The sequence below is a fragment of the Hemicordylus capensis genome, chromosome 9 (genome assembly GCF_027244095.1).
Source record: "Hemicordylus capensis ecotype Gifberg chromosome 9, rHemCap1.1.pri, whole genome shotgun sequence".
In the NCBI taxonomy this organism is placed as follows: domain Eukaryota; kingdom Metazoa; phylum Chordata; class Lepidosauria; order Squamata; family Cordylidae; genus Hemicordylus; species Hemicordylus capensis.
The window spans coordinates 2,746,882-2,774,365 of NC_069665.1; the positions used below are offsets into that span (position 1 = coordinate 2,746,882).

The 27,484-nt window shown below is 48.3% G+C and overlaps 1 protein-coding gene across 1 annotated transcript in view; it reads left to right on the forward strand.

Annotated features, from left to right (window-relative positions):
- The first annotated feature begins 16,363 nt into the window (after positions 1 to 16,363).
- Positions 16,364 to 27,484, forward strand: part of PEPD (peptidase D) — a 157,508-nt gene continuing 146,387 nt past the window's right edge. Inside the window, exons 1-2 of the mRNA XM_053271169.1 lie at positions 16,364 to 16,476; positions 24,160 to 24,343. Of these exons, the coding sequence (XP_053127144.1) occupies positions 16,433 to 16,476; positions 24,160 to 24,343 (228 nt within the window). The 5' untranslated portion in view covers positions 16,364 to 16,432. The remainder of the gene's footprint in view (positions 16,477 to 24,159; positions 24,344 to 27,484) is intronic.

The window sequence follows — 27,484 nt, forward strand, 5'->3', positions numbered from 1 at the left end:
CTGCATCCTTGCAAGAGTCTGCAGAGTCTGGAGCCCAAACCAGCATGTTGCCAAGCAGGCAAACATGCATGGTGGGGAAGGCCATAGTGATTTTTCCGCTCTCTCTTTCTTCCAAAAGTACTTTTTGACTTCAGAAATGTGTCCCTGAGGATTGCCCAGCCCTCAGGGACATATTTCTGAAATAAAAAATTACTTTTGGAGGGAAGAGAGGGCAGCAAAAATCACTTCATGTGTGTTTGCCTGCTTGGCAAAAGCACGCTGGAGATGAGGGGAGGAGAATGGGAGAGCAAGGGAAGGGGAACTGGTCTTGCGGTAGTGAGCATGAATTGTCCCCCTTGCTAAGCAAGTTCTGCCCTGGTTTGCATTTGGATGGATGACTGCATGTGAGTGTGGTCTGATGTAAGATATTCCCCTTAGGGGATCAGGCTGTAGCTTTTGCTTGCATGAAGGAAGTTCCAGCCCTGGCAACATCTCTCCAAGTAGGGCTGGGAAAGACCCCTGCCTGAAACCTTGGAGAGCCACTGCCAGTCAGTGTAGACAATACTGAGACAGATGAACCAGTGGTCTGACTCAGTATATGGCAGTTCTGTATATCCCACACACTGGGCACAGATACAGCTTCTGTTACATCCTTCTAGCACAGGTCTGCTCCTGTCTTTTTCTCCTGAGGGGATTAAACCAGTGAGAGAAGAGCAATTTTTATTATATTCAGCTGCCAAGTGTCTCAGGTTGTCATACCTTGTTTTTAGCTATGTGCTCTTGGAATTGATCTTAATCTTAGCATGAGGTTAATCTCAGCCTAACCTTTTCAGCGCTCTGGCACAACATGGCATTTGGCATGGGACATTTCCAGAGAATCACTGTGTAGGCTAAAAGGCTTAGTGTGTTAGTAGATGCTCAGGACTGAAGTTAGACCTTGGCCCTGGCATTTGTGTTCAAGGGCAGGATTCAACCCTGGATCAAAAGGGCTGTGCCTGCACTTTAAAACGAAGGAAAGATTTAAGCAGATCAAGCCCGTGAAGTTACTTTCTCATTAACTGGGAAGTGAATACAGAAATGTGCCCCTGAAAGTAAGGACTTCGAAAGGAAGCACGTGTGGATATAGACAGAGAACTCATTTGCTTAAAGGAAATCTTACGTACTAGCTGAGCCCATGCAGGGCATCTGTGCGCTAGTACTTGATTGCTCCCCTCACCCCAGAGATCTCCCCACCCTCCCCTGAGCTGCACTCCTGCTCCTCCTCCCCCACCCCCCTCACCCCTCTTGGTCGCGGCTGCAGCGTTGCTGGCGCCTATTGGCCAAGCTGCAGAGACCTCCCCACCCTCACCCCGCTCCTGCTCCTCCCCACAGGAGCAGCAGCAGCAGCAGTGGCTCACCGGGCCCTTCCTCGCTGCCACCCTCGCCATGGCTGCTCGTTCCCCTCAGACTGCTGACGGACCTGGGCCTGTCCCTTGCCTGCCTGCCTCCCTCTGCCAATGGCCTCAGTAACCCCAAGCAGCAGCGGTGGCTGCCTGGGCCCTTCCTTGCTGCCAATAGGCACCGCCAGGACCACTCATTCCCCTCAGGCTGCTGACAGGCTCGGGCCCATCCCTCACCCTTCCATCTTTCTTTCTTCCCCTCCCCTCTTTCTCTCTCTTTCTCTCTCCTCCACTTGCTCTTCCCCTCTGTCTTTCTTCACCTCCTTTCTCTCTCTCTCTCTCTCTCTTTCTCCATTCCTGAGTTAACAAATCTTGTTCATCTTTTTTCCTCATCTAATTCACACAATGGCTGCCTTCTCTCTTCACAGACCCCTGCCCACGATACACACACATATAGATTCCTTTCCTCTACAATCAAGAACATCTTCCGACCAGTAACAGTTGCATTCCAACTGATCTTAACCATCACAAGCTCCTCCTCCCTATCTGCATATGGAATCCCCACTGCCTAATCACCACAGTGCCACAGGCTCCTCCTCCCTACCTGCATATGGAATCCCTACTGCCCAATCACCATGGTTCTTCTGCTCTCACAGGCTCTTCCCTATCTACTTATGGAATCTCCACTGCCCAATCACCATGGTTCTTCTGCTCACGAACTCTCGCGAGAGCTGCCACACATGGGATTAGCCACAGGTATGCCTTAGATAATTATTTATATAGATATTTGGCAGAATTTGGTTTGCTATCCTAGCTGTATGCCAGTTTTGCAAACCGTGGGTCCCAGGACTTAAAGACAAGTGGTAGGGAAGTTTGGCACATGAAATTTGCCCTGTCGGGGTGAGAAAAGTTTCATCTCTTGCAATTCCCTTTGCCACATAACGATTAAGGGTCTAGGAACCATGTTGTCTGGCTTTTCCAGCTTTTGGATGTTGTTTCTCTTCTGTCCCCAACCTGCACCCCAGAAGGTATAAGGAAGCAGCCTTATACAGAGCAAAGAGAGAACAAGGTCTGACTAGATAAAAGGCAGCTTCCTATGGAACAAATGTACTAGATTTGTAATGCTCCAGTTTGGCGGATGGGGGAGCAAAAGAAAGAATAGGAAACATTTTACAGGTTACCCCTTGGAGTCACCCCTGTGCGGGAGTCTTTAAACTTTTACATGTTTACGTAAATTTGCCTCCCTCTGTGCCTGCTGTGAAAATAGAATCCTATAAACATTTGTGGCATAGTTTGTGTTGGGGACCAGCTTGGCTTCTTTTCCTCCATGGGCTCAATTTTCATGGTTTAGCTTGAGGAATGTTATGCTATCTTAGCAACCCATTTGCTAGGAAAAAGACAATTGAATGTTCTGATCCAAGAAGGCTCCTTTTAGTCACCCTGCCCGGCACCAGATGTTTTGCGCCATCCTTTTCTCCTACTTTGCAGGCTGCCTGACCGCATTTCAGTTGGTCTCCAGGGACAGGAGCACAAAGATGCATAATTGCTTTGGACCAAGGTGGCCGAGTGGCTGCAGCAGGCAGGAAAATATAAAATATGATTAGAGCGTCTTATGGGCAGTTGCTTGCCACTTTGTTTCTAAATTGAAGTCGGGAGGCAGCTGGGTGAACATTTTCCATCAGCTGAGAAGGGGATGAGGTGTTCAAGTTGCATTAATGAGAAGTTGTGTTCTAAGATGTGACGGCCGGGAGCGGAGAGGGGCACCCTCGTCTTGGGCCAGGAACGTTCGTGGCTTTGGGTGAGGAACAGATGCATTAAAGAGGCTTACATGCTTTAGCCATCAAGATCCCCGTAGCAACCACACTCTCCTTTCGAAGTGTGAGAAAGAGAGAAACCAAGAAGGGAGGAAACGGCAGGAGGCTTGTGTTGGAGCTGGGACCCTGGCAGCAGCAGCAGCCGCTCTCAGCTGCAATGTCTCATAGTGATTGCTGGGGGAGGTTTAGGGTCATGGACAGGGGCGTAGCAGGGCTGGAGTGGGCCCAGGGACAAGATTTTGAAATGCCCCCCCCCCACTGAAGCTCAGCTCACGAAGTAAAGAAATCTTAAATGAGGCTGAATAGTGTAACAAAAAGCAGAGTAATATATCATTTAATTGCAAAGCAGGGGCATAACTATAATAGGGTATATTCAATATATCCTATATGCCACGATAGAACACCATCCTAAATTATTTTTTAAAAGGTTTTGTAAGCTGTGGACGATGCAAGTCATCTGATGGTACTAGAGAAAGACCTGCTGTTCTGGTAGCTCCAGGTCTTAACACTCACATCAATTTTGGAGGATGAATACAACTGAAGGAAGCCTGGGCGGGTGTGAGGCTGGGGGAGTCAGTCATGTGACTTGCCTCTGGGGGGCCCCCCAAGGCAGTGGGCCCCCAGACAACTGTCTCCCCTTGCCCTATTATAGTTACGCCCCTGATCATGGATAAAAATGCTGGACTCCTCCCCTCTTTGTTCTTCCAGTGCTAGTCTCCATTTTGTCTCTCCAGAGATGGCTGTTTGGTCTCTCCCTTCAGCCATGAGCTACAGCTGAAATTAAGCTGCAGGCTTTTCCACATTTGTTTGTAACCTTTTCTTTCAATAAATCCTTGAAGTTCTTCAATACTAAATAAAAGTCTCCAGACCTCTTGCTTTGCTGCTTTCTCACCCAACTGGTTTCCCTTTCCTATTTGGGGACTGAACTTGTAGGTTGCTTGTTAATTGGTTTTCATGGTTCATTCCTTCGGTTTGGTAAGCTGCCTTGAGGAGGACTAGTCTACTTACATAGGAAGAGTCCTGCTGGATCAGGCCCAAGGCTCATCCAGTCCAGCACCCTGGTTCACACAGGCTTGCCCTCTCTCCTACGGTTGCTCCCCTGCAACTGGTTTTGAGAAGCGTCTTGCCTCTGAGGCTGGAGGCATCGTGCCTCTCAATATCAGTGAATACCTTGAAAGGTGGCCTGGGGATTTAATAAAGAATATAAATATGAATATGATGAATATTTATATGCTGCTTTCCAACAAAAAGTTTCCAAAGCGGTTTACATAGACATAAATAGATAAATAAAGATGGCTCCCTGTCCCCAAAGGGCTCACAATCTAAAAAAGAAAAATAAGATAGATGCCAGCAACAGCCACTGGAAGGATGCTGTGCTGGGGGTGGAGGGGGCCAGTTGCTCTCCCCCTGCTCAGTCAAGAGAATCACCACTTTTTAAAGGCTTTTCGTTCACATCTCCTACGGAATGGAGGGTGTGTATTCACATATCGGGCAGGTCTACTCCGAAGTCCCTGTGAGTTATTGGGGAGCACTCCACACGCGGTTTGGGCTTTTCATTGCATGTTGGAGTGTGGCCCAATTAATATCCAGGGTACAAATACTGAAAGTCCAGTGTGCCCAGAGAGGAAGACAAGACAGGAGGCACCTAGGCCAGGGAGCTCTTGTCCTCAGCTCCTGATGAGATGTTTTATTAAGCTTCTGTAATTTGCTTCTTTTTATATTGTAAACTGCTCTGGGTGCCTTTGTTAAGGCAGAAAGGTGGTGTTAAAATGTAGCAAACAAATAATAATCAATAATAAAAATATCCTCTTTTTGCCTCGGTTTTTTGGGGTCAACTTTGAACTCGTGGTGAAGCCTTGCCGTAAAGCCTGCTGCCTGAAAACTCCCCAGGGCAAAACTTTGAGACATTCCAGGGCAGCAATCTTCACTAGTTTTCAAGCAGGGGTCACTTTGGTAAAACAAAGAAGCAAACAAGCAAACAAAAAAAACACCCTTCAGCCTGAGAGCCATTTCCCACGGGGCTGACCTTTGCAGGGTGCTGCGCAGGGGCGTAGCTATAATTGAGCAAAAGGGTTCAAAGAACACGGGCCCCCAGCTCCTGAGGGCCCTCCAGCTCCATCCCTCCTTATTTTCTTCATTGTGTCCCTCACTCTGGGGAGCTGCCAGAAAGAGGGATGAACACGGGCCCCCTTTCCCCTAGCTACGCCCCTGGTGCTGCGCTTTCCTAAGCACTGGGAGAGCCCTTTAAGGGAGACGGAGCCCTCTCTTAACAGCTCCAGGGGGAGGGCGCGGGGAGGGAGCACTCTGTACATGCCTTCCAAGATGGAGCAGGAGTTCAAGAGGGCTCAGATTCCCTTAAAGGAGCCACCCACCCCCCACCCCGCCCCCAGCAAAGCCCAGCACTGCATAGTTGGGACGGTTGCCTCCACGTGGTGCCCAGGAGACTGTGCCGAGTATTCAGTTTGGGCCAAAGCTTCGCACAGGCTCAATCAACAATTAGTCAGGGGGCTACCTTTGGGGTTGATGGGGGCCACCATTGGCCCCTGGCCCTTCCAATGAAGACCATTGCTTCAGGGTGAATGTTAGGGATCCCAGCAAACTTCTTCCGCACCTGCCCTCTAATTTTCATCCTTAGGAATGATCCCACCCCCGCAAGGGAAAAAATGCATTTAACATCCCCACTCTGCCCCCACAATCCACAGTGAATTTGGCTGAGAATTTTTTGAAGGATGTGCAGGTTTCCTCTGGAATTGCATTACAGGTTCCATACATATGATCTGTATATGTGAAGCTCTGTAAATCATGGCAGCTGAAAATCACTGACCCCTCAGAGCTTCCTCAAAAAAAGGGTCATCATCTTGTGTGTTTTTATGTGCTTATGAAGAGCCAACAGTCATCAAAACGATATACTCTTGCCTGTAGAAAAATCAGTTCGGCCTCTTAAAAAAATATTGAAAATCATTTAAGGGTCTCTTGATCCTTTCAAAAAGAGAGTGTATTATAATTCATATAAGATTGATTTACAAAAGCTACCCAGTAGTGGCACGGAAACCTTAGTATAGTCTCTGCAATAGATCACATTCTTTATAAGAAATTCCAAGCAACTTTGGAAAATCATTCCTTGAAGCACTCTCCTCCTGAGATAATGCCTTCTGTGCAGCAACTTATAAATATAAAGAGTTTCAATAAAAAGAAAAATAAGCATTAATAATAAACAATCAATATGGTAAGAAACTGTCTCAAATACTCAACTACTGGACGGACACATTTCGATTTTTGAAACTGGAACCAAACTTAACAGGGTGAGTAATAAGACAGTTGAGGTACTACTTCATCTTCCGTTGTCATCGGTAATAATTTAGATTTTGGGAGACGCATGATCATATTTCCAGATCTCAAAGATCAATGCAGCAGAATATGTTGTGTGCAAAATTGCTTCATGATTAAGAGGTCAAAGGCAAGGGCTTTGGGGCCGTCTGTCTGGATGACAGATGCCTGTGCCTCATCCCCAACTTGAATTAAAAGCTGGCCTTGGGGTCACTTGACTGGCCAGATGCAGAACGTGACTGCACCCTTCAGCAATCAAAGTGCTTACATTTGTTAACAGCACATTAATGTGTCCCTTTGCAAAGTTGGCCCGAGACTGGGGCATGAGAATTTGCACAAAAAGAGTCTAGTTGGGAGCATAGGAACCTCAGAAGTTACCTTCTACCGAGTCAGACCCTTGGTCCATCTAGCTCAATATTGTCTGCACAGACAGGCAGCGGCCTCTCCAAGGCTGCAGGCAGGAGTCTCTCTCAGCCCTAGCTTGGAGATGCTGCCAAAGAGGGAACTTGGGACCTTCTGCAAGCAAGCAGGCAGGTGCTGTTTCACTGCGCTATGGCCCCATCCCCTGAGGGGTATATCTTACTTTGCTCACATTTGTAGTCTCCCATTCAAATGCAAACCAGGGCAGGCCCTGCTTAGCAAAGGGGACAATTCATGCTTGCAACCACAAGACCAGCTCTCCTTAGTTCCTAAGGGGATTGAGAGGAGATGGAATAGCCAAGGAAGCTCTTTCAGATGTACAACTGGCAAGGCAAGGCAGCCCAGAACCAGAGAAATGCTGGATTTTAGAGTTGGAAGAGAGCATGGAGGTCTTCAAATACAGCCCTGCTTGGTGTAGGAATCGGCTTCAGCTTCCCTTTGACAGAAAGGGAAGCCACCAGTTCTCCCACCAGTTCTGATTCAAAACCTGCAGAGAAGGAGAGCCCACCCCTGCATGAGGCAAGCTGTTCCACTGTCCCACAGCTTTTACAGTCAGGAATTTTTTCCTAATGTCAACTCTGAATCTGCACCCTCCTAACTTCAACCCACGGTCTTGCCCTCAGGAGCACCAGAGAACAAATTCACTCCTCTTTCTATGGGACAGCCTTTCAAATAGGCTGGAGAAGTGTAGGAAGCAGAGGCTCAGTAGCAGCTTCCTTCCTGGGTAGGTAATCTGGGCTCACAGGAGCCTTATTCATGAATTTCCCACCATGACTCACTAAGACAAGACAAGACAACTCTTTTGTGTCTGTGTGTAAAGAGACATAGGAAGCCACCTTATACTGAGACAGACCTTTGGTCCAGCTAGCTCTGTATTGTGTACACTGACTGGCAGCGGCTTCTCCAAGGTTTCAGGCAGGCATCTCTCCCAGCCCTACCTGGAGATGCTGCCAGGGATTGAGCCAGGGACCTTCTGCACTCAAAGCAGGGGCTCTGCCACTGACCTACAGCCCCATCCCAAAGGTCTCCCATGTATGCCACACACACACACACACACCACACACACACACACACACTGGGGTGTCCCATGTATGCCACACACATACGCACCAGGACCTGCTTCGCTTCAGCAAGGTTTCATGTGCCCTTAGACCATGCTCCTGGACAAAGACAGCAGCTTTCAAACCAGAAAGTGAGAGACTCGGAAGAAGAGATGAGAGATTTTAAAGCCTGGAATGAAACAGCCGCGCAGGAGCACTGAAGCATCCTTGGGGGTCACAAGTTGGCTCCCTGGCTCTTCCAACACAACCTGGTACCCACCCTGCAGATTTGTAAATCAGCCAACTGAACTATTACCAGGACACGGTAAGCTTTCAGTGATCTCTCCTCAAACGGAAGCCAGAAGAACCCACAATTGCCCCGCTGGGACCTGCCACTGTTCGGAGAAGTGGGGTTTGGGGCCCGTAGCATTAATATCACTTGCCTTTGCTAGTTCCTCTGAGTTACACACTCCTGTTGAGACTTCCCAAAATTAATTTCTGCCCTTGATTGTCAAGCAGGCTCAGAGCTGACATTACATGAATAACAGTTTAATCTCCGTACAGCATCCGTTGGACCTCTTTGCTCCTTAATTGCACGCCCGCTCTTTCCCATCACCTGTGGCCTACTCAGAGGGAGCGTCTGCCTTGATCTGAGACTTTTTGTCAATTACTTGGGGCCCTTGCCAAATCAGGGCCTGCCAACTCATCTGCAAGCCTTGAGACAAGCAATTGTAATTATTTATCAGATCCAGACACATGCGCGGTCTACATGACTAGAATCACTTTACCTGGGACATCCTCATACAAAGTACATCCAGCTTTTCAAATAAGCCGAGGCTGTGACTTCATGCTCAAGTGCTACTAAAATCAATGGAACTGAGGTGCATGTAATTATGTTCAGGATTGCCACTATCGCCAACAAGGTGGTGCCCACCAGCTAAACTACCATGTTTGATATGAGAATGAAACTCTTATATCAAGTTTCATTCTTGATATGAAAGAATGAATACCTTGAGAACCACACTTTTGGGGACAAAGCAATTGTTAATTGGGAAATTAACAAAGCAATTCTTAATTGTTAATTAGGAAATGCATTAATAGGAACACAAGAGGCTGCCTTATACGGAGTCAGACCATTGGTCCATCTAGCTCAGCACTGTCTAACCAGACTGGCAGCAGCATCTCCCAGATTGCAGGCAGGAATCTCTCTCAACCTAATCTTGCAGATGCCAGGGAGGGAACTTGGAACCTTCCTCTTGCAAAGCAGTTGCTCTAGGGAATGTACTAAAATGAATGACAGGGCATGCCCACTGAAAAGCCCTGGTTCCTTCCAAAAGGTCATAGGAATGCATGATATTTCCAAATGGCCAAGCACCATTTGGAAATTCAGTGCACTCCATGGCTATTGGGAAGGAAGAACATGGGAAGCTGCCTTCTGCTGAGTCAGACCATTGATCCATCTCACTCCGTATGCTCTACCCAGTCTGGCGGTGGCTTCTCCATGGCTGCAGGCAGGAGCCTCTCTCAACCCCCTCTGGAGATGGCACTAGGGATCTGCAACACTATTCTGAGTGTGGGATGTAATCCATGCAGACGAGAAATAAAAGACCCAGTTTTGGGTCCCCCAGATGTTGTTCAGCTGCAACTCTCAATGGCCTCTGGGAACCCTCGCTCTAGCCTATGAGTGGGCAAACGTGGCCCTCCAGCTGTTGTTGAACTACAACTCCCATAATCCCCAGGCACAATTTATTGCAGGAACCTCTAGTATGGGAAGATGAAGTTAGATCAGTCATTACCAAGTTGGAAGGCTACAGGAATTGATAGAATAGCTATAGAAATATGGAAGGCAAGAGAAGAAGAATCAATCAAGGCTCTAATCAAATTATGCCAGCAAATCTGGAGAACAACACAGTGGCCAAAAGATTGGAAGAAGTCAGTCTACATACCCATACCAAAAAAGGAGACTGAACAGATTGCGCAAACCATCACACGATATCCTTAATTTCACATGCTAGCAAAATAATGCTCAGGATCACCCAACGCAGATTAGAGCTCTATGTGAAAACGGAAATGCCGGATGTTCAATCGGGTTTCAGAAAAGGCCAAGGAACAAGAGATGTCATTGCTGATGCATGCTGGATAATTGAGAAAGCCAAAGAATACCAGAGAGAAGTCAATATGTGCTTTATTGACTGCAGAAAAGCCTTCGATCGCATCTCACATGTCAAGTTGTGGAATATCCTTAGGAAAATGGGCATCCCAAAACATCTCATTGTCCTCAGGAGGAACCTATACACAGCACAAGAAGACACGGTCCAGACAGAACATGGTGAAACAGACTGGTTCCAGATTGCAAAGGAGTAAGACAAGGCTGTCTACGTTCTCCTTCTTTATTCAACATATACTGAACATATACTGAGAGAAGCTGGATTGGAAGAAGATGAGTGTGGTTTTAAAGTTGGAAGATGAAATATCAATAACCTGCACTACGCTGATGACACCACTCTGATAGCTGAGAATGTGGATGATCTGCAAGCTCTAGTAATGAAGGTCAAGGAGCATGGTGAAAAAAAAAAGGGAATATAACTAAATGTCAAGAAGACTAAACTATTGACAATGGGTATAACAACCAGCCTCTTAATTGATAATGAAGACATTGAAGTGGTGTATAGCTTCTGCCTTTAAGATCGACCATCAACAGTCCAGGATCCAGCAGTCAAGAAATACGCCGCAGACTAGCACTTGGTAGGGTTGCAATGAAGGCCTTGGGAAGGATATTTAGATGCCGAGATGTGTCTATACCTACAAAGATTAGAATCGTTTGGCATTGGTTTTTCCCGTGTTACTCTGGATGCGAAAGCTGGACTTTGAAGAAGCAATACAGAAAAAGTATTGACACTTTTGAACTTTGGTGCTGGAGAGAACTTTTGAGGATACAATGGACAGCCAGGAAAACAAACCAATGGATCATGGAACAAATCAAACCAGAATTTCCACTCAAGGCACAAATGACCAGGCTCAAACTATTGTACATTATGCGAAGACCCAACTCCCTTGAGAAGTCCATAATGCTGGGAAAAGTTGAAAGCAAGAGAAGAGGATGACCAGCAGCAAGGTGGGTGGACTCGATGACGACAGCAATGAATGCACCATGGAGAGACCTTCAAGGCCAAGTGGAAGACAGATCAGCCTGGAGAGAATCTATCTGTGTGGTCGCTAAGAGTCGACACTGTCTTGACGGCACTTCATCAGTCAGTCAGTTCAACAACAGCAGGAGGTCCAAGTTTGCCGACCCTTGCTCTAGCCTCTGCAGGTTACTTCCACACTATAGTCTGATCTATGCATCACTTGAGCATCATGTGAGAAAATGTCCACAGATGTTCCCTATGATTGTCATCTCACAAGCTTTGGAGAGAAGGTGCTGCCAGGAACTGGGGAAGGAGCAGAAACAGCAAAGAAGTGCAACATTTGGATTTAAACTTTGTTTGCTGGGAACAGTGCTTGCTTTCTGTGCTTGCTTTCTGCTGGTGTGCCACCGCATCTGAAAATAGATGAACTTCTGCTTAACCAGCAAGACGTTAAATAGTGGGGAAGCAGTTCTGTGTATTTGGCAGAGATGAAGCCACTTCCTCATACAAGCTCAGCAACTGAGCTCTGTTGTTGTCTCTTGGGTAAATAATGTGAGTTTAAGAAACCCAGCATGTTTCTTTAAAAGGCTACTTTAAAATGGACTCTCTCTCTCCCTCTTCTTCCCTTTATGCTGACACAATATTTTTAAAAAATATGTTTGGAAGATAAATGGGCATTCCTCCCTTCTCCCCCTTTATTGGTTTGATTGTGTAGTAGTTATTACTAAACATTTATTTGGCTGGGGGTAGCTCAGGGCCCTTTGCCAGCTCAGCGCGATCTGAGAAATGCAGCCCAGGAACCATGAATGATGGGGCCCCCTGGATGCACCCTCTGCGGCTTTTCAAGGGGCACCAGCAGCTCCAGGAGTCTGGGAGCCCTGAAGCACCACACACAGCCCCTCAGTGGAGCTGCCTTAGCCAAGGAGAGCCAGGCTGTGCAAACCACCACCACCACCACCACTACTGCTACTGATATTTATATACTGCTTTTCAACCAAAGTTCTCAAAGTTCTTACACAGAAAAATACATACATAAATAAGATGGGTCCCTGTCCACAAAGGGCTCACCATCTAAAAAGAAGCATAAGGCAGATACCAGCAACAGCCACTGGAGGGATGCTGTGCTGGGGTTGGATAGGACCAGTTGCTCTCCCCCTGCTAATTATAAGAGAACAGGGTATGGCTAGGGGAAAGAGGGCCCGTGTTTACCCCTCTCTCCTGAAGCCCCTTGGAGTGAGGGAGCTAATGAAGATGATAGGGAGGGAGGGAGCTGGAGGCCCCCAGGAGAGCTTGTCTTGTGGTAGCAAGCATGACTTGTCCCCCTGGCTAAGGAGGGTCTGCCCTGGCTGCATATGAAAGGGAGACTTGATGTGTGAGCACTGTAAGCTATTCCCCTTAGGGATGGAGCTGCTCTGGGAAGAGCATCTAGATTCCACATTCCCTCCCTGGCAGCATCTCCAAGATAGGGCTGAAAGAGACTCCTGCCTGCAACCTTGTAAAAGCCGCTGCCAGTCTGTGTAGACAATGCTGAGCTAGATAGATCAAGGGTCTGACTCAGTATATGGCAGCTGCCTATGTTCCTATGACTCATCTCAGCTTTTTAAAAAAATTGAGCCCCGTGTGTGTGTGTGTGTGTGTGTGTGTGTGTGCGCGCGCGCACGTGTGCGCCTCCTCCAGGGGGGTATATATGTTAACTGCTCAGAGATTTGTATAAAAATGTGCTAAATAATTAAAAAAATAAAATAAAAACCAAGAATTTCTGAGCCATGGGAATCCACACGTATGTGTTTGTGTGTGCGCGGGGAATGTGTTGTTTAGATAGATAGATAGATATGGGTGAGAGAAAGGGTATGCTGGAGAATATTTTTCTGGAGTGGGGAGAAGAAGGAGAAGCAGGGGCCAGTCTTCATTTTTGTCCCTGGGCCACTCCAACCTTTCTCTGCTCCTGGATTCTGTGATTCTAGAGCTGCCCTGATGCTGCCTGCTGTCATGAATATTTACCTAGAAACCAGTCCTATGAACAAAAAGCAACTTATGCTTTTGTTTCAGTAATAAGCCTGCTGGTGTTTGAGTTATTTTAGAAATACAACCAGATTTGTTAATATTTTATAGAATGTTGAATCTCTTGTTGTTGTTGTTGTTTTCAATTTGAATCCCTGGAGGGCCCAAAAGCAGAAAATGTACAAGAGTAGCTCACAGCCACTGGCATATCCAGACTATTCCTGTTTACCTAGCAATAAACACGATATTCTGGCATCCACCCTGGATAATGTCCTCTTGTCCTTATTTGAGACCCACAGTGTCTTTTGAACACGTTTGCCATGGAGTTCTTCAGAGTCTCTCCTGGGTCTCTCAGCCAGGTCTGCACAACTTTGGCCCTCCTGCAGATGTTGGCCATAGTGGCTGGGGATGATGGGAGTTGTAGTCCAAAAACAGCTGGAGGGTTGAAGCTGTGCAACCCTGCTCTGGAATGCTAATATTCAAGGGAGCACAGACCGATGAGATATCTGAGATTTTTTTTTATTGTAAACTGGACAGAGATGTGAGTTTTGGGTGGTATATAAATATGCTAAATAAATGAATAAGTCCACCTCTGGCGTGGACACAAGCCAAGAGACGGGTATGGACATAAAATGCTCTGCTTGGTTTCCATCCCTCTGTAACCAAAGTAAATCTTGCTGAACGTGTTTTATAACAAGCACAACAAAGTCCATGGAGAGATAAAATGTTCTGTGTAAAGTTCTTTAAAAAGAACAACAGAGAAACAAACGGTTATGGTTTCTTATAATAAAGTGTCTTGTGGTAGCTGAAAGACTAGCAAGGGTTTCTGATGCCTACAGCTCATGAAAGCTTATGTCACAGGCTACATTTACCTGGGAGTAAATCCAATTGAACTGTGTACATCTTACTTCTGAGTAGGCAGAGGCTTGGGCTAAATAAATTTCTTTCCGCACAATCCTGTGCGAGTTTACTTAGATGTGAGTCCCACCAGGGGTGTAACTATAATAGGGCCAGGGGAGACAGTTGGCTGGGGGCCCAATGCCTTGGGGAGGCCCCCAGAGGCAAGTCATATCACCGACTCCCCCAGCTGCACACCCACCCGGGCTTCCTTCAGTTGTTTTCATCCTCCGAAATTGACGTGAATGTATGTCTTTCTCTAGTGCCATTGTGTGACTTGCATCGTTCACAATTTACAAAACCTTTTAAAAAATAATTTAGGATGATGTTCTGTTGTGGCACATAGGGGTGTGTGTGTGTGTGTGTGTATAAAACTATGCTTTTGGCTACCACTATTCAGCCTCATTTAAGATTTCTTTACTTCATGAGCTGAGCTTCGGGTGGGGGGAGGGTGGATTTTAAAATCTTGTCTCTGGGCCCACTCCAACTTTGCTACGCCCCTGAGTCCCACTATGCTCAAAAGGGCTTTCTCCTTTGTAAGAGTGTTTAGGTTTGTAACCTCAGTTTTTAAGACGACAAAACACTCTTGGGTATGGTCTGTTTCCTAACACAGCCTGCTTCAGAAGTTGTTGCAAGGGAGACAACAACACAGCAAACGAACAGGAAGTAGAAAAGAGCCTTCAGCAAAAGTGGCTAGCCCCAGGGGTGTAGCTATAATTGAGCGGATGGGTTCAAAGAACCCCCCCACACACACTCCTGAGGGCCCCCCAGCACCACCCTTTCTATTTTCTTCATTACCCCCCTCACTCCGAGGGGTCCACGGAGAGGGGGGCTAACACAGGCCCCCTCTCCCCTAGCTATGCCCCTGGCTAGCCCGCTGGACCAGAAGCTCCTAACTCTTGGTCCCGAGTTGTTGGACTACCGCTCCCCTCAACCCCAACCACAATGGATGATGGGAGTGGTAGTCCAACAGCATCCGGACACCTGGATTTGGGAACTCATGCACAAGAACCTGAAGTAACTGTGAAAGTAAAGTGTGCCGTTGAGTCGATTTCGACTCCTGGTGCCCACAGAGCCCTGTGGTTGTCTTTGGTAAGAATACAGGAGGGGTTTACCATTGCCTCCTCCCACGCAGTGTGAGATGATGCCTTTCTGCATCTTCCTGTATCACTGCTGCCCGATAGAGGCATTCCCCATAGTCTGGGAAACAGACCAGCAGGGAGCCAAACCGGCAACCTTCTGCTTGTTAGTCAAACATTTCCCCACTGCACCACTTAAGGTGGTTCCAGATGGAAGAGAATCAGATGGAAAGGGACGAGAGCTGGTCTGGTGGTAGCAAGCAGGACTTGTCCCTTAGCTAAGCAGGGTCTGCCCTGGTTGCATTTGGAGGGGAGACTAGAAGTGTGAGCACTGGAAGAGATTCCCCTCAGGGGGTGGAGCTGCTATGGGAAGCGCAGAAGGTTTCAAGTTCCCTCCCTGGCAGCAAGATAGGGCTGAGAGAGAGTCCTGCCTGCAACCTTGGAGAAGCCGCTGCCAGTCTGTGAAGACAATACTGAGCTAGATGGACCAAGGGTCTGACTCAGTCTATGGCAGCTTCCTATGTTCCTCACAGGGGCTGTTGCAGGGGTCTCATTACTGCTGCTACATAAGCTGCTCTGAGAACTTCCTGCTGAGAAGCTGATAGTTAAAATAATAATAAGCAAAGGACTGAGAAAGCCGGGTGGGGTGAACCTTGCCCCCTGTTGCAAGCAAGTCGCCCTCCTCTTGAGATCTGGTCTTGTGGTAGCAAGCATGAATTGTCCCCTTTGTTAAGTAGGGTCCATCCTGGCTTGCAGCATTTGAATGGGAGACTGGAAGAAGTGTGAGTACTGCATGATATTCCCCTCAGGGGATGGAGCCATAGCTCAGTGGACGCGCTCCTCCTGCTTGCTTGCCTGCATGCAGAAGGTTCCAAGTTCCCTCCCTGGCAGCTTCTCCAGATAGGGCTGAGAGAGATTCCTGCCTGCCTGCCTCCTTGGAGAAGCTGCTGCTGCTGCCAGTCGGTGCTGGCAGTATTGAATTAGCGGGACCAAGGGTCCGACTCGGTAGAAGGCCACGTCCTATGTTCCTATGATGAAACTCTGGAAAGCACAGCCCCAATGCTTCCGATGCAATCCTAGGCGAGGCTCCTCACTCAGAGGGAAACTCCCGCAGCATCCAACGTTGCTTACTCCCAAGCAAGCCTGCCTGGCAAGGGCTGCAGCAGCCTGCATGAACAACAGCCTTGGGCTTTGCAAGGGGCTGGAGCCACAGCAGTCCAGCAGCACCCCTTGACGGGGCGGCCTTCCCGGGGCGCGCCGCCCCCATGGGGACTAGCCGCGTGGCCAGGCAGCACGCCTCCCGTCGCCAGGGGCAACCAGGCCCCGCCCCCTCCCTCCTAAGCGGCTGTCGGGCCCGGCCGTGGTCACATGACAGGGAGCATCCAGCGAGGCAAGATGGCGGCGTCCGCGGGGTAAGCACCAGCCGCTGCCGTCCTTGCTGCTGTGGGGCAGCAGGCGGGCCAAGGGCTGGGAGGGGCGGCAGGGGCCAGGCAGGGGCCGGCTGCCCTCCCCTGCCTCCGGGGGAGGCGCTGGAGCGGCGCCCTGCCTCTGCTTCCTTTCGTTGCCCAAAGCAAGGGGCTCTCCGGCAGCGGTCTCCCCTGTAATAACTACAACTCCCATCATCCCCGGCAACTGCAGTGGCCAGAGGAGCGGAGAGCTGGTCTTGTGGTAGCAGGCATGACTTGTCTCCTTTGCTGAGCAGGGTCCGCCCTGGTTTGCAGTTGAATGGGAGACTGCATGGGGCCACTCTGGGAAGAGCCCCTGCCTGCCTGCCTGCCTGCCTGCAGAAGGTCTCTCCCTGGCAGCATCTCCAAATGAGGCTGAGAAGAGACTCCTGCCTGCAGCCTCGGAGAAGCCGCAGCCGGGACAGTTCTGAGCTAGCTTCCCTGTTCCCATTGGGTCTCTATTGCCCATTGCAGCTGCGGGTGATGGGATTTGTAGTCTGCAAACTCTGGGCATCCCTGCTCCTGGGAATGCTGGCCTCTAGCTACTGCTGAAGTGGAATTCCTAGGGATTTCTTCCATTCTTTGGCCCTAAAGGGTTCGCGCTGTAAAATTAAAGTTGCCCAAGAGAGAAAACAGGAACTGGGAGGGATGCTGACCAGTCTTCTCTCTAATTTTTCCCCCATCTGTGTGCGAAATGAGTTTTGTTTGGGCTGGCAGTATCAAGGCAGTGCACGCACACATGCATTCAGAGTGGGGCCTTCCTGATTCAACCTGAGCGGGATCTAAATAACTGAGCAGACATCAAAAAATGTCTGAGCATGCGCATATGTGCATGCCTTAAGGGACACTGATGCTGACTGCACTGAGCTGAGCAGGAACAGTTGCTTCCCACTTGCTTGATGCAAGAGGGCCCCCACTTTAAAAGGTGCTAATTCATTCCCTCTCCCAGAAGAATTCACAGTATAAAACAAAGCTTAAGGGAGACACCAGCAACAGCCACTGGGAAGGTTTCTAGCACACGTATAGGGAGGGGCCTTATCTCAGCGATGGAGTATCTTCTTTGCGTGCCCAAGGCTCCAGGTTCAGTCCCTAGCAGCAACTCCAGATAGCATTGGGGAAACAATCTCTGTCTGACATCCTGGAGAGCAATGCCAGTTGGGCAAGACATGGGCCAAAGGTCTGACTCTGTGCAGGACAGCCTCTTGCAGAGGTGAATGCATCAAGCGGTAGACAGAGCCATGTGTAACAAGGAGCCCCTTCAAGCTGTGATTGTTGGAGTGAAAATAGGCAGCGGTCAAGAAATGTTGGCTCCGTTTACCAGCCAGACAAAATATTTTACTAGTCAGATGGTTCCTTGAGCTACATAGGAACATAGAGAACTGCCATATAGAACATAGAAAACTGTCAGACCATTGGTCTCTCTAGCTCAGTATTGTCTACACAGACTGGCAGCGGCTTCTCCTAGGTTGCAGGCAGGAATCTTTCCCAGCCTGATCTTGGAGATGCTGCCAAGGAGGGAACTTGGAGCCTTCTGCTCTTCCCAGAGTGGCTTCATCCCCTGAGGGGTATCTCTGACAGTGCTCACACTTCTAGTCTCCCATTCATATGCAACCAGGGCAGACCCTGCTTAGCTATGGGGACAAGTCATGCTTGCTACCACAAGACCAGCTCTCCTCTCCCTCTATGTGGTACATTACTCGTTAGGAAGGTGGAACCCAGGCTACGTTAATAGATCCCCTAAGTCTGTGTGATTGGATAGATAATTGTCGGATATAGCTTACGACAGGGGTGGTGAGCCTGAGACTCTACAGTGGTTGTGGGTCTACAGTTCCCACCCTCCCCTGCTGCAGTAAATTGCAGCAAGGGATGATGGGGGTTGTAGTCCCACAGCTTCTAAAGTGGCTCAAACTGGCCACCCCAGGTTAGGGCTGTGAAGTCTATCCGATTCCGTGGCTTGCGAAGAAGCTTCTGTGAAGGAGGACCCAGCAACTTCTTGCTTCAGTAGTCTAACTTTATCTCTCTAAAAACGTATTAGTTGCTCTTCTAACACAAGCAAGTTTTCAAAGCAACTTACAGACATTCAAAGCGCTCTTTAAAATTGAATGGAATTTTCTTTGTGGCTTGCTGGGTATGAGTGACCCCATCTACTTGGTCTGGTCAGAGTGTCAAAAAGGGGAAAAAAATCTCATCCTTTGTTGGGCAGAAGAAGCTGTCCCTATCAGGAGTGAAGTGTTAGGCTTTTGATTAAGGGGATTTGATCTGCTCATTACGGAACTTGTATTCTTTATTATATGATCAATAATTTGACCTCCATGCTCCTTGTTATTTTCCGGCTTGTCTGCAGGTCAAAACAAGGCCTGCAAAACTTAACACAAGAAAGGGATGTTAAGTTCATGCAGTGGGCCTTATTGAACACTCTGCAAAGAGCCTGAGGGGGTTGCATAGACCAGACCCTTCCATCTATGGGTCCCCAGCTGTGTTGGACTACAACTCCTGTCACGGCTAAACTGATGGCTATTGTGGGTGATGGGGATTGTAGTTGAACAACAGCTTTGACTGGGACCCGTGTTCCAGAACTCAGGAGGAGAGCTGGTCTTGTAGTACCAAGCATGAATTGTCCCCTCTGCTAAGCAGGGTCTGCACTGGTTTGCAATTGAAAGGGAGACTACATGTGAGCACTGTAAGATCTTCATTCCCCTTAGGGTAGGGGTGGGCAAACTTGGTGCTCCAGATGTTGTTGAACTACAACTCCCATCTTCCCCAGTCACAATTTCTTGTGGCTGGGGATGCTGGGAGTTGTAGTCCAAAACCGCTGAAAGGCCAGGTTTGTCCATCCCTGCCTTAGGAGATAGGGCTGCTTTGGGAAGAGCACCTGCCTGCTTGCATGCAGAAGGTTCCAAGTTCCCTCCCTGGCGGCATCTCCAGATAGGGCTGAGAGAGATTCCTGCCTGCAACCCTGGAGATGCTGCTGCCAGTCTGTGAAGACAATACTCAGCTCGATGGACCAAGGCTCTGACTCCGTCTATGGCAGCTTCCTATGGTCCTGTGTTCTGAACTCCTGCTAGTACCATTCAAAAACGTATCAGTTTGCAACTGTATAGAACATCTAAGTCAGGACTGTACAACTTTGTCCCTTCTGCACACGTTGGAGAACAGCACTCATAATCCTGGACTATTGACCCCTGTAACGAGGGGATGAGAGTTGTAGTCCAGAATCAAGTTGTGTGGCCCGGATCTAGGCATGTAACCCGAAACCTTTGCTCATGCGTTATACACACACATGGGTTTCAGTGTAGTTGTTTTCGGAAGCAAGGCCTGGTAGTTACAGATCAAAAGGATGAGGGTTCCCCTCTCCCTATGAAATGGAAAATAAATGTTTATGCCTGATGCTTCTTAGAGTCATAACCATTTGCAGTGTGAGAACTTAGCACTGTGGAGTTCAGGGCAGGACAGCTGGTCTTGTAGCAAGCATTAATTGTCCTGTTTGCTAAGCAGCATCTGCCCTGGTTTGCATTTGAATGGGAGACTGCATGTGAGCACTGTAAGATTTCCCCCGAGGGGATGGGGCTGCTCTGGGAAGAGCACCTGCATGCTTATTTGCAGAAGGTTCCAAGTTCCCTCCCTGGCATCTCCAAGATAGGGCTGGTAGAGGTTCCTGCCTGCAACCTTGGAGAATCTGCTGCCAGATTCTCACAGATATTATCTGTGTAGACAATACTGAGCTAGTTGGATCAATGGTCTGACTCTGTAGAAGGCAGCTTCCTAAATGGCCCTGGGATGCATTTAATTTCTGAATGGCCAGTGGCCGTTTGGAAATTCCATGCATTCCTATGGCCCTATGGAAGTAACCCGGGCTTTGCAGTTGGCATTCTCTGTCATTCCTTTTTAGTACATTCCCTAGAGCATCTGCTTTGCATGCAGAAGGTCCCAGGTTCAATCCCTGGCAGCATCTCCAGACAGGGCTGGGAGAGACTCCTGCCTGCAACCTTGGAGAAGCTGCTGCCAGTCTGTGTAGACAATACTGAGCTGGATGGGCCAAGGGTCTGACTCAGTAAAAGGCAGCTTCCTATGATCCTAATCAAGGTTAGCCAGTCAGTGTAGACAATACTGAGCTAGATGGATCAATGGTCCAACTCGGTATATGGCAGCTTTCTCAATTCCAGGGAAGTTAGAGGGCAGACATAAGGAGGCTGAGATCATCCATATCAGTTCTGAGAATGGTCTTAGTGACATATAGGATGGCATTTTCTGGATCCTTGTTACCTCTGATGACTTGCTGGTCCCTGAACAAGAAGAACAAGCTGCTGCCACAATCAATCTTAATTTTAAGCTGCCTCGAGATTCTTTATTGTCTTTGCTGCAGCAGACTAACACAGTTACCCCTCTGGGATTTGCTTGTCCCTGGTAAAGGAAGCCCACAAGAATAAACCCAGCATATGACTTGGTGGCATTTATAATGCTTAACCCTCAAATGCTGGATATCTTCTTCCAAAGGTTTTTAAAAAGATTTTTTATTTTTTTTAAAAGCATCTTTTAACCCTGTTTGATAGATGGCCGTGTCTTGTTTTTAAGAAACCCACAGTGTGTAGGCTTTAACAAGTTTGTTGGATTTCATTTGAAGCCAACTTATTATTTAGAAGAGGTATTGACTATAATTGAAATTTTTTTGATTTAATTAAAGTAATCATGGATTTTTATCTGCCCTGCATTGTTCTCTTCTTCTTGCCTCAATGAAGCATACATGTCTGTGCCTGTTAACCTTGTCGTGGGGAAGGTGGGAGAAAGCTGGTTTGTGCTTTGTTAGGTGAACTCTGAGACTGGGTTCTGCATGCTCCCCTGGGCTTCTGGGGTGGCAAACCTCGCTCCTGAAGACGCCCCCTCTGGCCTGGCCCCAGTGGAGGTGGTAGCAGTATAGGGCTTCCAAAACTTGAGTCCCCAGGTATTGTTGGAGAACAACTCCCATCATCTTCTCTGGCCATTCTTTTCTAGCCTTGATGGCTATAGGCTACCTCCAGATTCAGAGGCAGGACCCCTCTGAGTTCCAAGGAGGAGAACATGAATTGTCCCCTTGGCTAAGCAGGATCTGCCCTGGTTTGCATTTGAATGCATGTGTGAGCACTGTAAGATATTCCCCTCGGGGATGGGGCCACTTTGGGAAGAGCACCTGCATGTGTGCATGCAGAAGGTTGCAAGTTCCCTCCCTGGCATCTCCAAGGCAGGCCTGAGAGAGATTCCTGCTTGCAACCTTAGGAACATAGGAAGCTGCCATATACTGAGTCAGACCATTGGTCTTTCTAGCTCAGTATTGTCTATACAGAGTCTGGCAGCGGCTTCGCCAAGGTTGCAGGCAGGAATCTCTCTCAGCCCTACCTTGGAGATGCTGCCAGGGAGGGAACTTGAAACCTTCTGCTCTTCCCAGAGTGGCTCCATTATCCCCTGAGGGGAATCTCTTCCAGTGCTCACACTTCTAGTCTCCCATTCCTATGCAACCAGGGCAGACCCTCCTTAGCTCAGGGGACAAGTCCTGCTTGCTGCCACAAGACCAGGTCTCCTCTTTGGAGAAGCTGCTGTCAGTCTGTTTAGACAATACTGAGCGAGATGCGTCCATGGTCTGGCTCGGTATTGGCTTCCTGTGTTCCTCCTTCCTTCAGCCCATGCCCAGTTGAAACTGAATTGGCGATCTGGGCTCTAATTGCTGTATTTGCATATCGGAGAAGGTTGACCTTTGGCTGCGTGCAACTGTCTCTGAGTATTGTAGATTAATCGCTCCTTTATGCTGCGTTTGCTCCCTGAAACCCACGCCTGGACGTCGGCTGCTGAAGTTGCACTGAAGTTCACTCTTTGCAGCTATAAAGCAAAGGTTACCTTTCAGGCTTGCAGGTTTCCGAGAAAGCCATATAATAATTAATACATGAGGGAACATTGCACCGAGCACACTCGGGTTAATGTGGGTTGAGATATATATATTTTCCCCCTCTGCTTAGCAACAGCTGAGCATAGCAACAATGTGCAGCTGAAGGCATAACCTTTGTTGCTTCCAGCATGGCTTATTTTTCATACAATGCATTGAGACAATTCCTTTCAAGAAGCCATCTTGCTCTAGTGGGGCTGGAGACTGGGGGAGGCTAGATGGTTAGTGCCGAGGCTGACGAAGATTCAGGCACAGGCAGGAGAGGAGCCACAGCAGTCACTGGGGAAGCAGCGAACTTCTCCCCTGAAACCTCGGACTCCACTCCCATCAGAAGCGTAACTAAAACATGTGCCTGCTCGACTGACTTAATACATCTGTTCCCTGCCCGTCCAGTTCTGCTTGGGGCAGTTCGACTGCTTGGGCCAGTTCACGAAATCAATAAAAACAGATACACTGTACAACTAATAAAATTGCTAGAAATTAACTAAAAATAAGGCCTGTTTGAGGGTTGAAACCAGATTAAAAATTAAAAACTCACCAGATGTACATAGGGACATAGGAAGCTGCCATACACCGAGTCAGACCCTTGGTCCATCTTGCTCAGTATTGTCTACACAGACTGGCAGCGGCTCCTCCAAGGTTGCAGGCAGGAATCTCTTAGCCTAATCTTCAAGATGCTGCCAGGGAGGGAACTTGGAGCCTAGATGCTCTTCCCAGAGCAGTGGCTCCATCTCCTGAGGGGAAGATCTTCCAGTGCTCACACTTCTAGTCTCCCATTCAAGTGCAACCTGGGTGGACCCTGCTTAGCTAAAGGTCATGCTTGCTACCACAAGACCAGCTTTTCTCTCCCTCTCCTCTCTGCATGTACCATGCATGTAAAATATGAAAATCTCTAAAGAGTTGCTCCTTTAGTTGTTCCTTAAAGACAATCACAGGGCTCTGGTCGCCAGGAGTCATCAGTGACTCGACGGCACACTTTCCCTTTAAAGATGTGTGCTCCTCTCCTGCTTGCGCCTGCCTCTTCTTCCCTCCCCTCCCTCTTTTGTCTCTCTTATATCTGTTTCCAGAACTGGGCTTCCCAAAAATTGTGGGACTGTATCTCCCATCACCCATGGCATGCAGAAGGTCTCGGGTTCAATCCCTGGCAGCATCTCCAAGTAGGACTGAGAGACGCCTGCCTGAAATCTTTGAGAGCTGCTGCCAGTCAATGTATACAGTGCTGAGCTAGATAGTCCAAGGGATTGAACCTGGGACCTTCTGCATGCAGGGCAGGTCTGAACCACAGAGCTGCAGATTGCAAGTCCACTCCTAGATCCACTTTGAGCACTTTGTGGCCTTTTCCACTCCTTTATTCTCTCTGCTCTAATATTTAGATACTTCCACGCTAGATACTTAGATTCTTCCCGCCCCATGGCGCACGAGCCCCACTTCTCATGAAATGAGTGTGCAAGGTCCCTTCCTGCCTTAACGGTTGAAACAAGCTGCAGATCTTGCTCAAAAACATCTTTTTTTAAAAATGCTTGCAAACTGCATTGCGAACTTTATAAGATACATTAAGGTCATCCTTTTCTGTCCTTCCAAATCCTTCCTTCCTTCCTCTCTCTGCAACTGCATGTGATTTGGGGCGTTCTTCTGACTGAAAAGGGCAATGTTGGGCTTCTAAACAAAGCTGACCTACTATTGTATGTGTATCTAACACATTTCTTTCCTTGACGCTGGGCTCTGCTTCCCCTTCCTAGGCCGTCCTTCTGGCTGGGGAATGAAACTCTGAGAGTTCCGGCCGCTCTCTTCGCCCTGAACAGGACCCGCTTGTGCGACCGGCTGAGAGCCCACAAGGAGGTGCCCAAGAAGGCCCTGGTCCTCTTGCAGGGTGGAGAGCAGACCAACAGATACTGCACGGACACGAATCTGATCTTTCGTCAGGTGAGCTTGAGAGTCTGCAGACCTCGGCCTTATCTTTATTGCGGCTCCTCCCCCCCCCCAACGGATGACTTGGTTTAGATTGCAGAAGGGATTTCACCTTTGGTATTCATTGCTGGCTACTTTCCATCAGCTCTGTGAACTGGAAAACATTGACTCAGATACACATTTCTGTTTCAGGGAGACAATAAAGATTGCAAGCCACTAATTTTCTCGTGACACCAATGTTTTCTTAAAAATTGCAATTAGGGTTGCCGCCTTTAATCAGTGCTGCTGATTAGATTGGCTGTAGAACTTTTTAAAAATTGATTTGAAAAGCACTCCAGGTTAATTGGGCAACATTTAAAAATGTTTCTTAATGTACCGTAAGTATCTTCTTCTTCTTTATATATAATTCGCTAAGGCGTACCTGTGGCTAATCCCATGTGTGGCAGCTCTCACGAGAGTTCAGAGAGCCGCCTGATAGGATAGTGATGGGGATGGGTGGGGGGAAGAAAATGGCGGCAGCAGGAGGAGAAAGAAAGGAAACAGCAGCGGGGGCAGGAAAATGACAGCGCTGGTGGGTACCAGCTGGCAGGAGAAGGCGTGGGCCGGCAGGACTGGAGGGTGGAGAAGGCGGGGTGGGCAGGCAAAAATGGTGACAGCGGCAGGTGGGGGCAGGGGGCTGGGCGGAGAGAACTAGAGGTGCAGATGTTCTACACCCAGCCCAGCTAGTTTATAAATATTGCTGATGGGCAGGTACCATTTTAGGAGATGTTACCTGCCATTAGGCAGTCACACAGGTGGGTTGCGGAGGTTTGTTGGTCTTGTGGGTAGTGACCAAAAATTGTCCCTTTTGCTAAGCAGGGTCCACCTTGGTTTGCATTTGGATGGGTGACTACCTGAGACCCCCAGTGGATTCCCAGTTGTTGTTGACTATGTCTCTCATTATCTGATGCTGCAGTCGCCTTCAGTGATGGGAGTTGTAATCCGCCACACCTGGGGATCCCTTTGACTGGGAACAAGGGAGAGCACCGTCTGCTGTCAGGTATTCCCCTCGGGGGATGGGGCCATGGCTTCATGGAAGAGCCTCTGCTTGGCATGCAGAAGGTCCCACATTCAGTCCCTGGCAGCATCTTCAGGGAGGGCTGGGAGAGACCCCTGCCTGAAACTTTGGAGAGCCTCTGCCACTCAGTTTAGACAGTCCTGAGCTAGATGGACGAAGGGTCTGACTCGGTGGAAGGCAGCCTCCGCTCTTCCTCGTCCACTAGGCCGACACCCTGCATCTGATCATTTAGACTCTGGGGAATGTACCAAAATGAATGATCGGGAACGCCCCCTGAAATGCAGGGGTTGCTTCCAAATGGCCACAGGAATGCCTGGGATTTCTGAATGGCGGTTGGCAATTCAGATATCCAATGCATGCCATAGCCTTTAGGAAGGAACCTGTGCATTTCAGGGGGCATTCCCTGTCATTCATTTTAGGATGGCTTGATGGCAGTCCACCATAGGACTTGCATGCTGGTGGTCCCAGCTTCACTCATTGGCAGAACTGGGAAAGACTCCTGCCTGCAACCTTGGTGAAGCTGCTGCCAGTCAGTGTAGACAGTACTGAGCTAGATGGACCAAGGTCTGGCTCGGGAGAAGGCCCCAAGAGGCATTCCTAAGTCCCTAAGAGGCATTTCCTCCGGTGACCGAGTGAGTAGCGCCTGCCACGGGCAGTCCTTATAAGACTCCTATTATTATTTAATTGGATGTTATTATGTATTGTTTGTTTCATGCTGGTCAATGACCGAAATAAAGTATCTAGCTGTAAGACTCCTACGCCTCGTTCACTCTCTCACAGGAGTTCATCCTGCTTCCCGGATGGTTTCTTTCTCCAACATTGTTTGCAACAGAAAGGCTGCAATATTTACATTCACTGTCCAAACAAACACACCAGTTTTTGAAATAAAAACCATGTTGCCACTTGCAGATGTATTTTATTTAATCAAATAAGACCCATTTGATTGATCAACTAGAGGCTTTTTTAATTGGGCAACAGCCTCAGGTTCAACATTATCAACCCATAAAACGGGTCCTTGTGCCCTCTAAATGCGTTCCTGCCGTTGGTCTTCATAAATGACTTGCATTCCAGACAGTTGTATATTTATACCACCCTTGGGAATTCTCCGTGATGCAAAGAGCAGCCGAGCTGTTCCAAAAGGCTCCCTCCAGTATGACGCTTCCACTGTTGAGAGCCTTCCATAGACTAGATGTAGAAGTGCACCCATCCTTGGATAATTGCAAACTAGAGAAAAGGTAGTTGCCTCTAGCATGCTCAGCTGTTGTTCAGAGTGAAACTCATTTCTTTGGACATGGGAAGCTGCTTTCTACTGAGTCAGGCCCTTGGTCCGTCTAGCTCAGTATTGCCTACATTGACTGGCAGCAACTTTCCCAGGTTTCAGGCTGGAGTCTTTCCCAGACTTACCTAGAGATGTTGCCAGGGAGTGAACCTGGGGCCTTCTGCATGCAGAGCAGATGCTCTTCCACTGAGCTACAGACCCATCCCCTAACGGAAATATTTTACAGTATCCACACCTGCATGTAGTCACCCATCCATATGCAAACCAGAGTGGACCCTGCTTAGCAAAGGGAGCAATTCATGCTTACTACCATAAAACTGGCTCTCCACCCCTTACTTCTTTCACCCAGTAGAAAGGTATTCCAGTGTCATAAATCTCATTAATTCTTGCAAAACGCCTGTAAGATTAGATCAGAACGTAATTCCCATATTTCAGGTGGGAAGCTGAGGTTGATTGAGTGGGTTGCCAAGGCAAGATCTGAACCGGTGACTTCTGATTCATTGCTCAGTCTCAGGGCTACGGTGCATATACCAGCTCTCTGTCTTAACCCCAGCAAGCTTTTCTTTTATTCATGAGGCATCTTTGCCAAGAACAAATAAAAGTGGGAGATCCGAAATCGCCATGCCATAGTTACCAAAGCTATCCACTGGTTCATGGTTTTTACTTCTGACCGTTTCTCTCCTTTTTTAAAAGCCTGGGGCTGTGATTTAATTCTTCATCCTCTTAAAGATAATGAAGTGCCCATTCTCTTGTCTGTGTCACATGTCCTTGTGACTATTGTGGGTGTCCACGAACGGTGAGATGCTCTCATGAGTGCTGG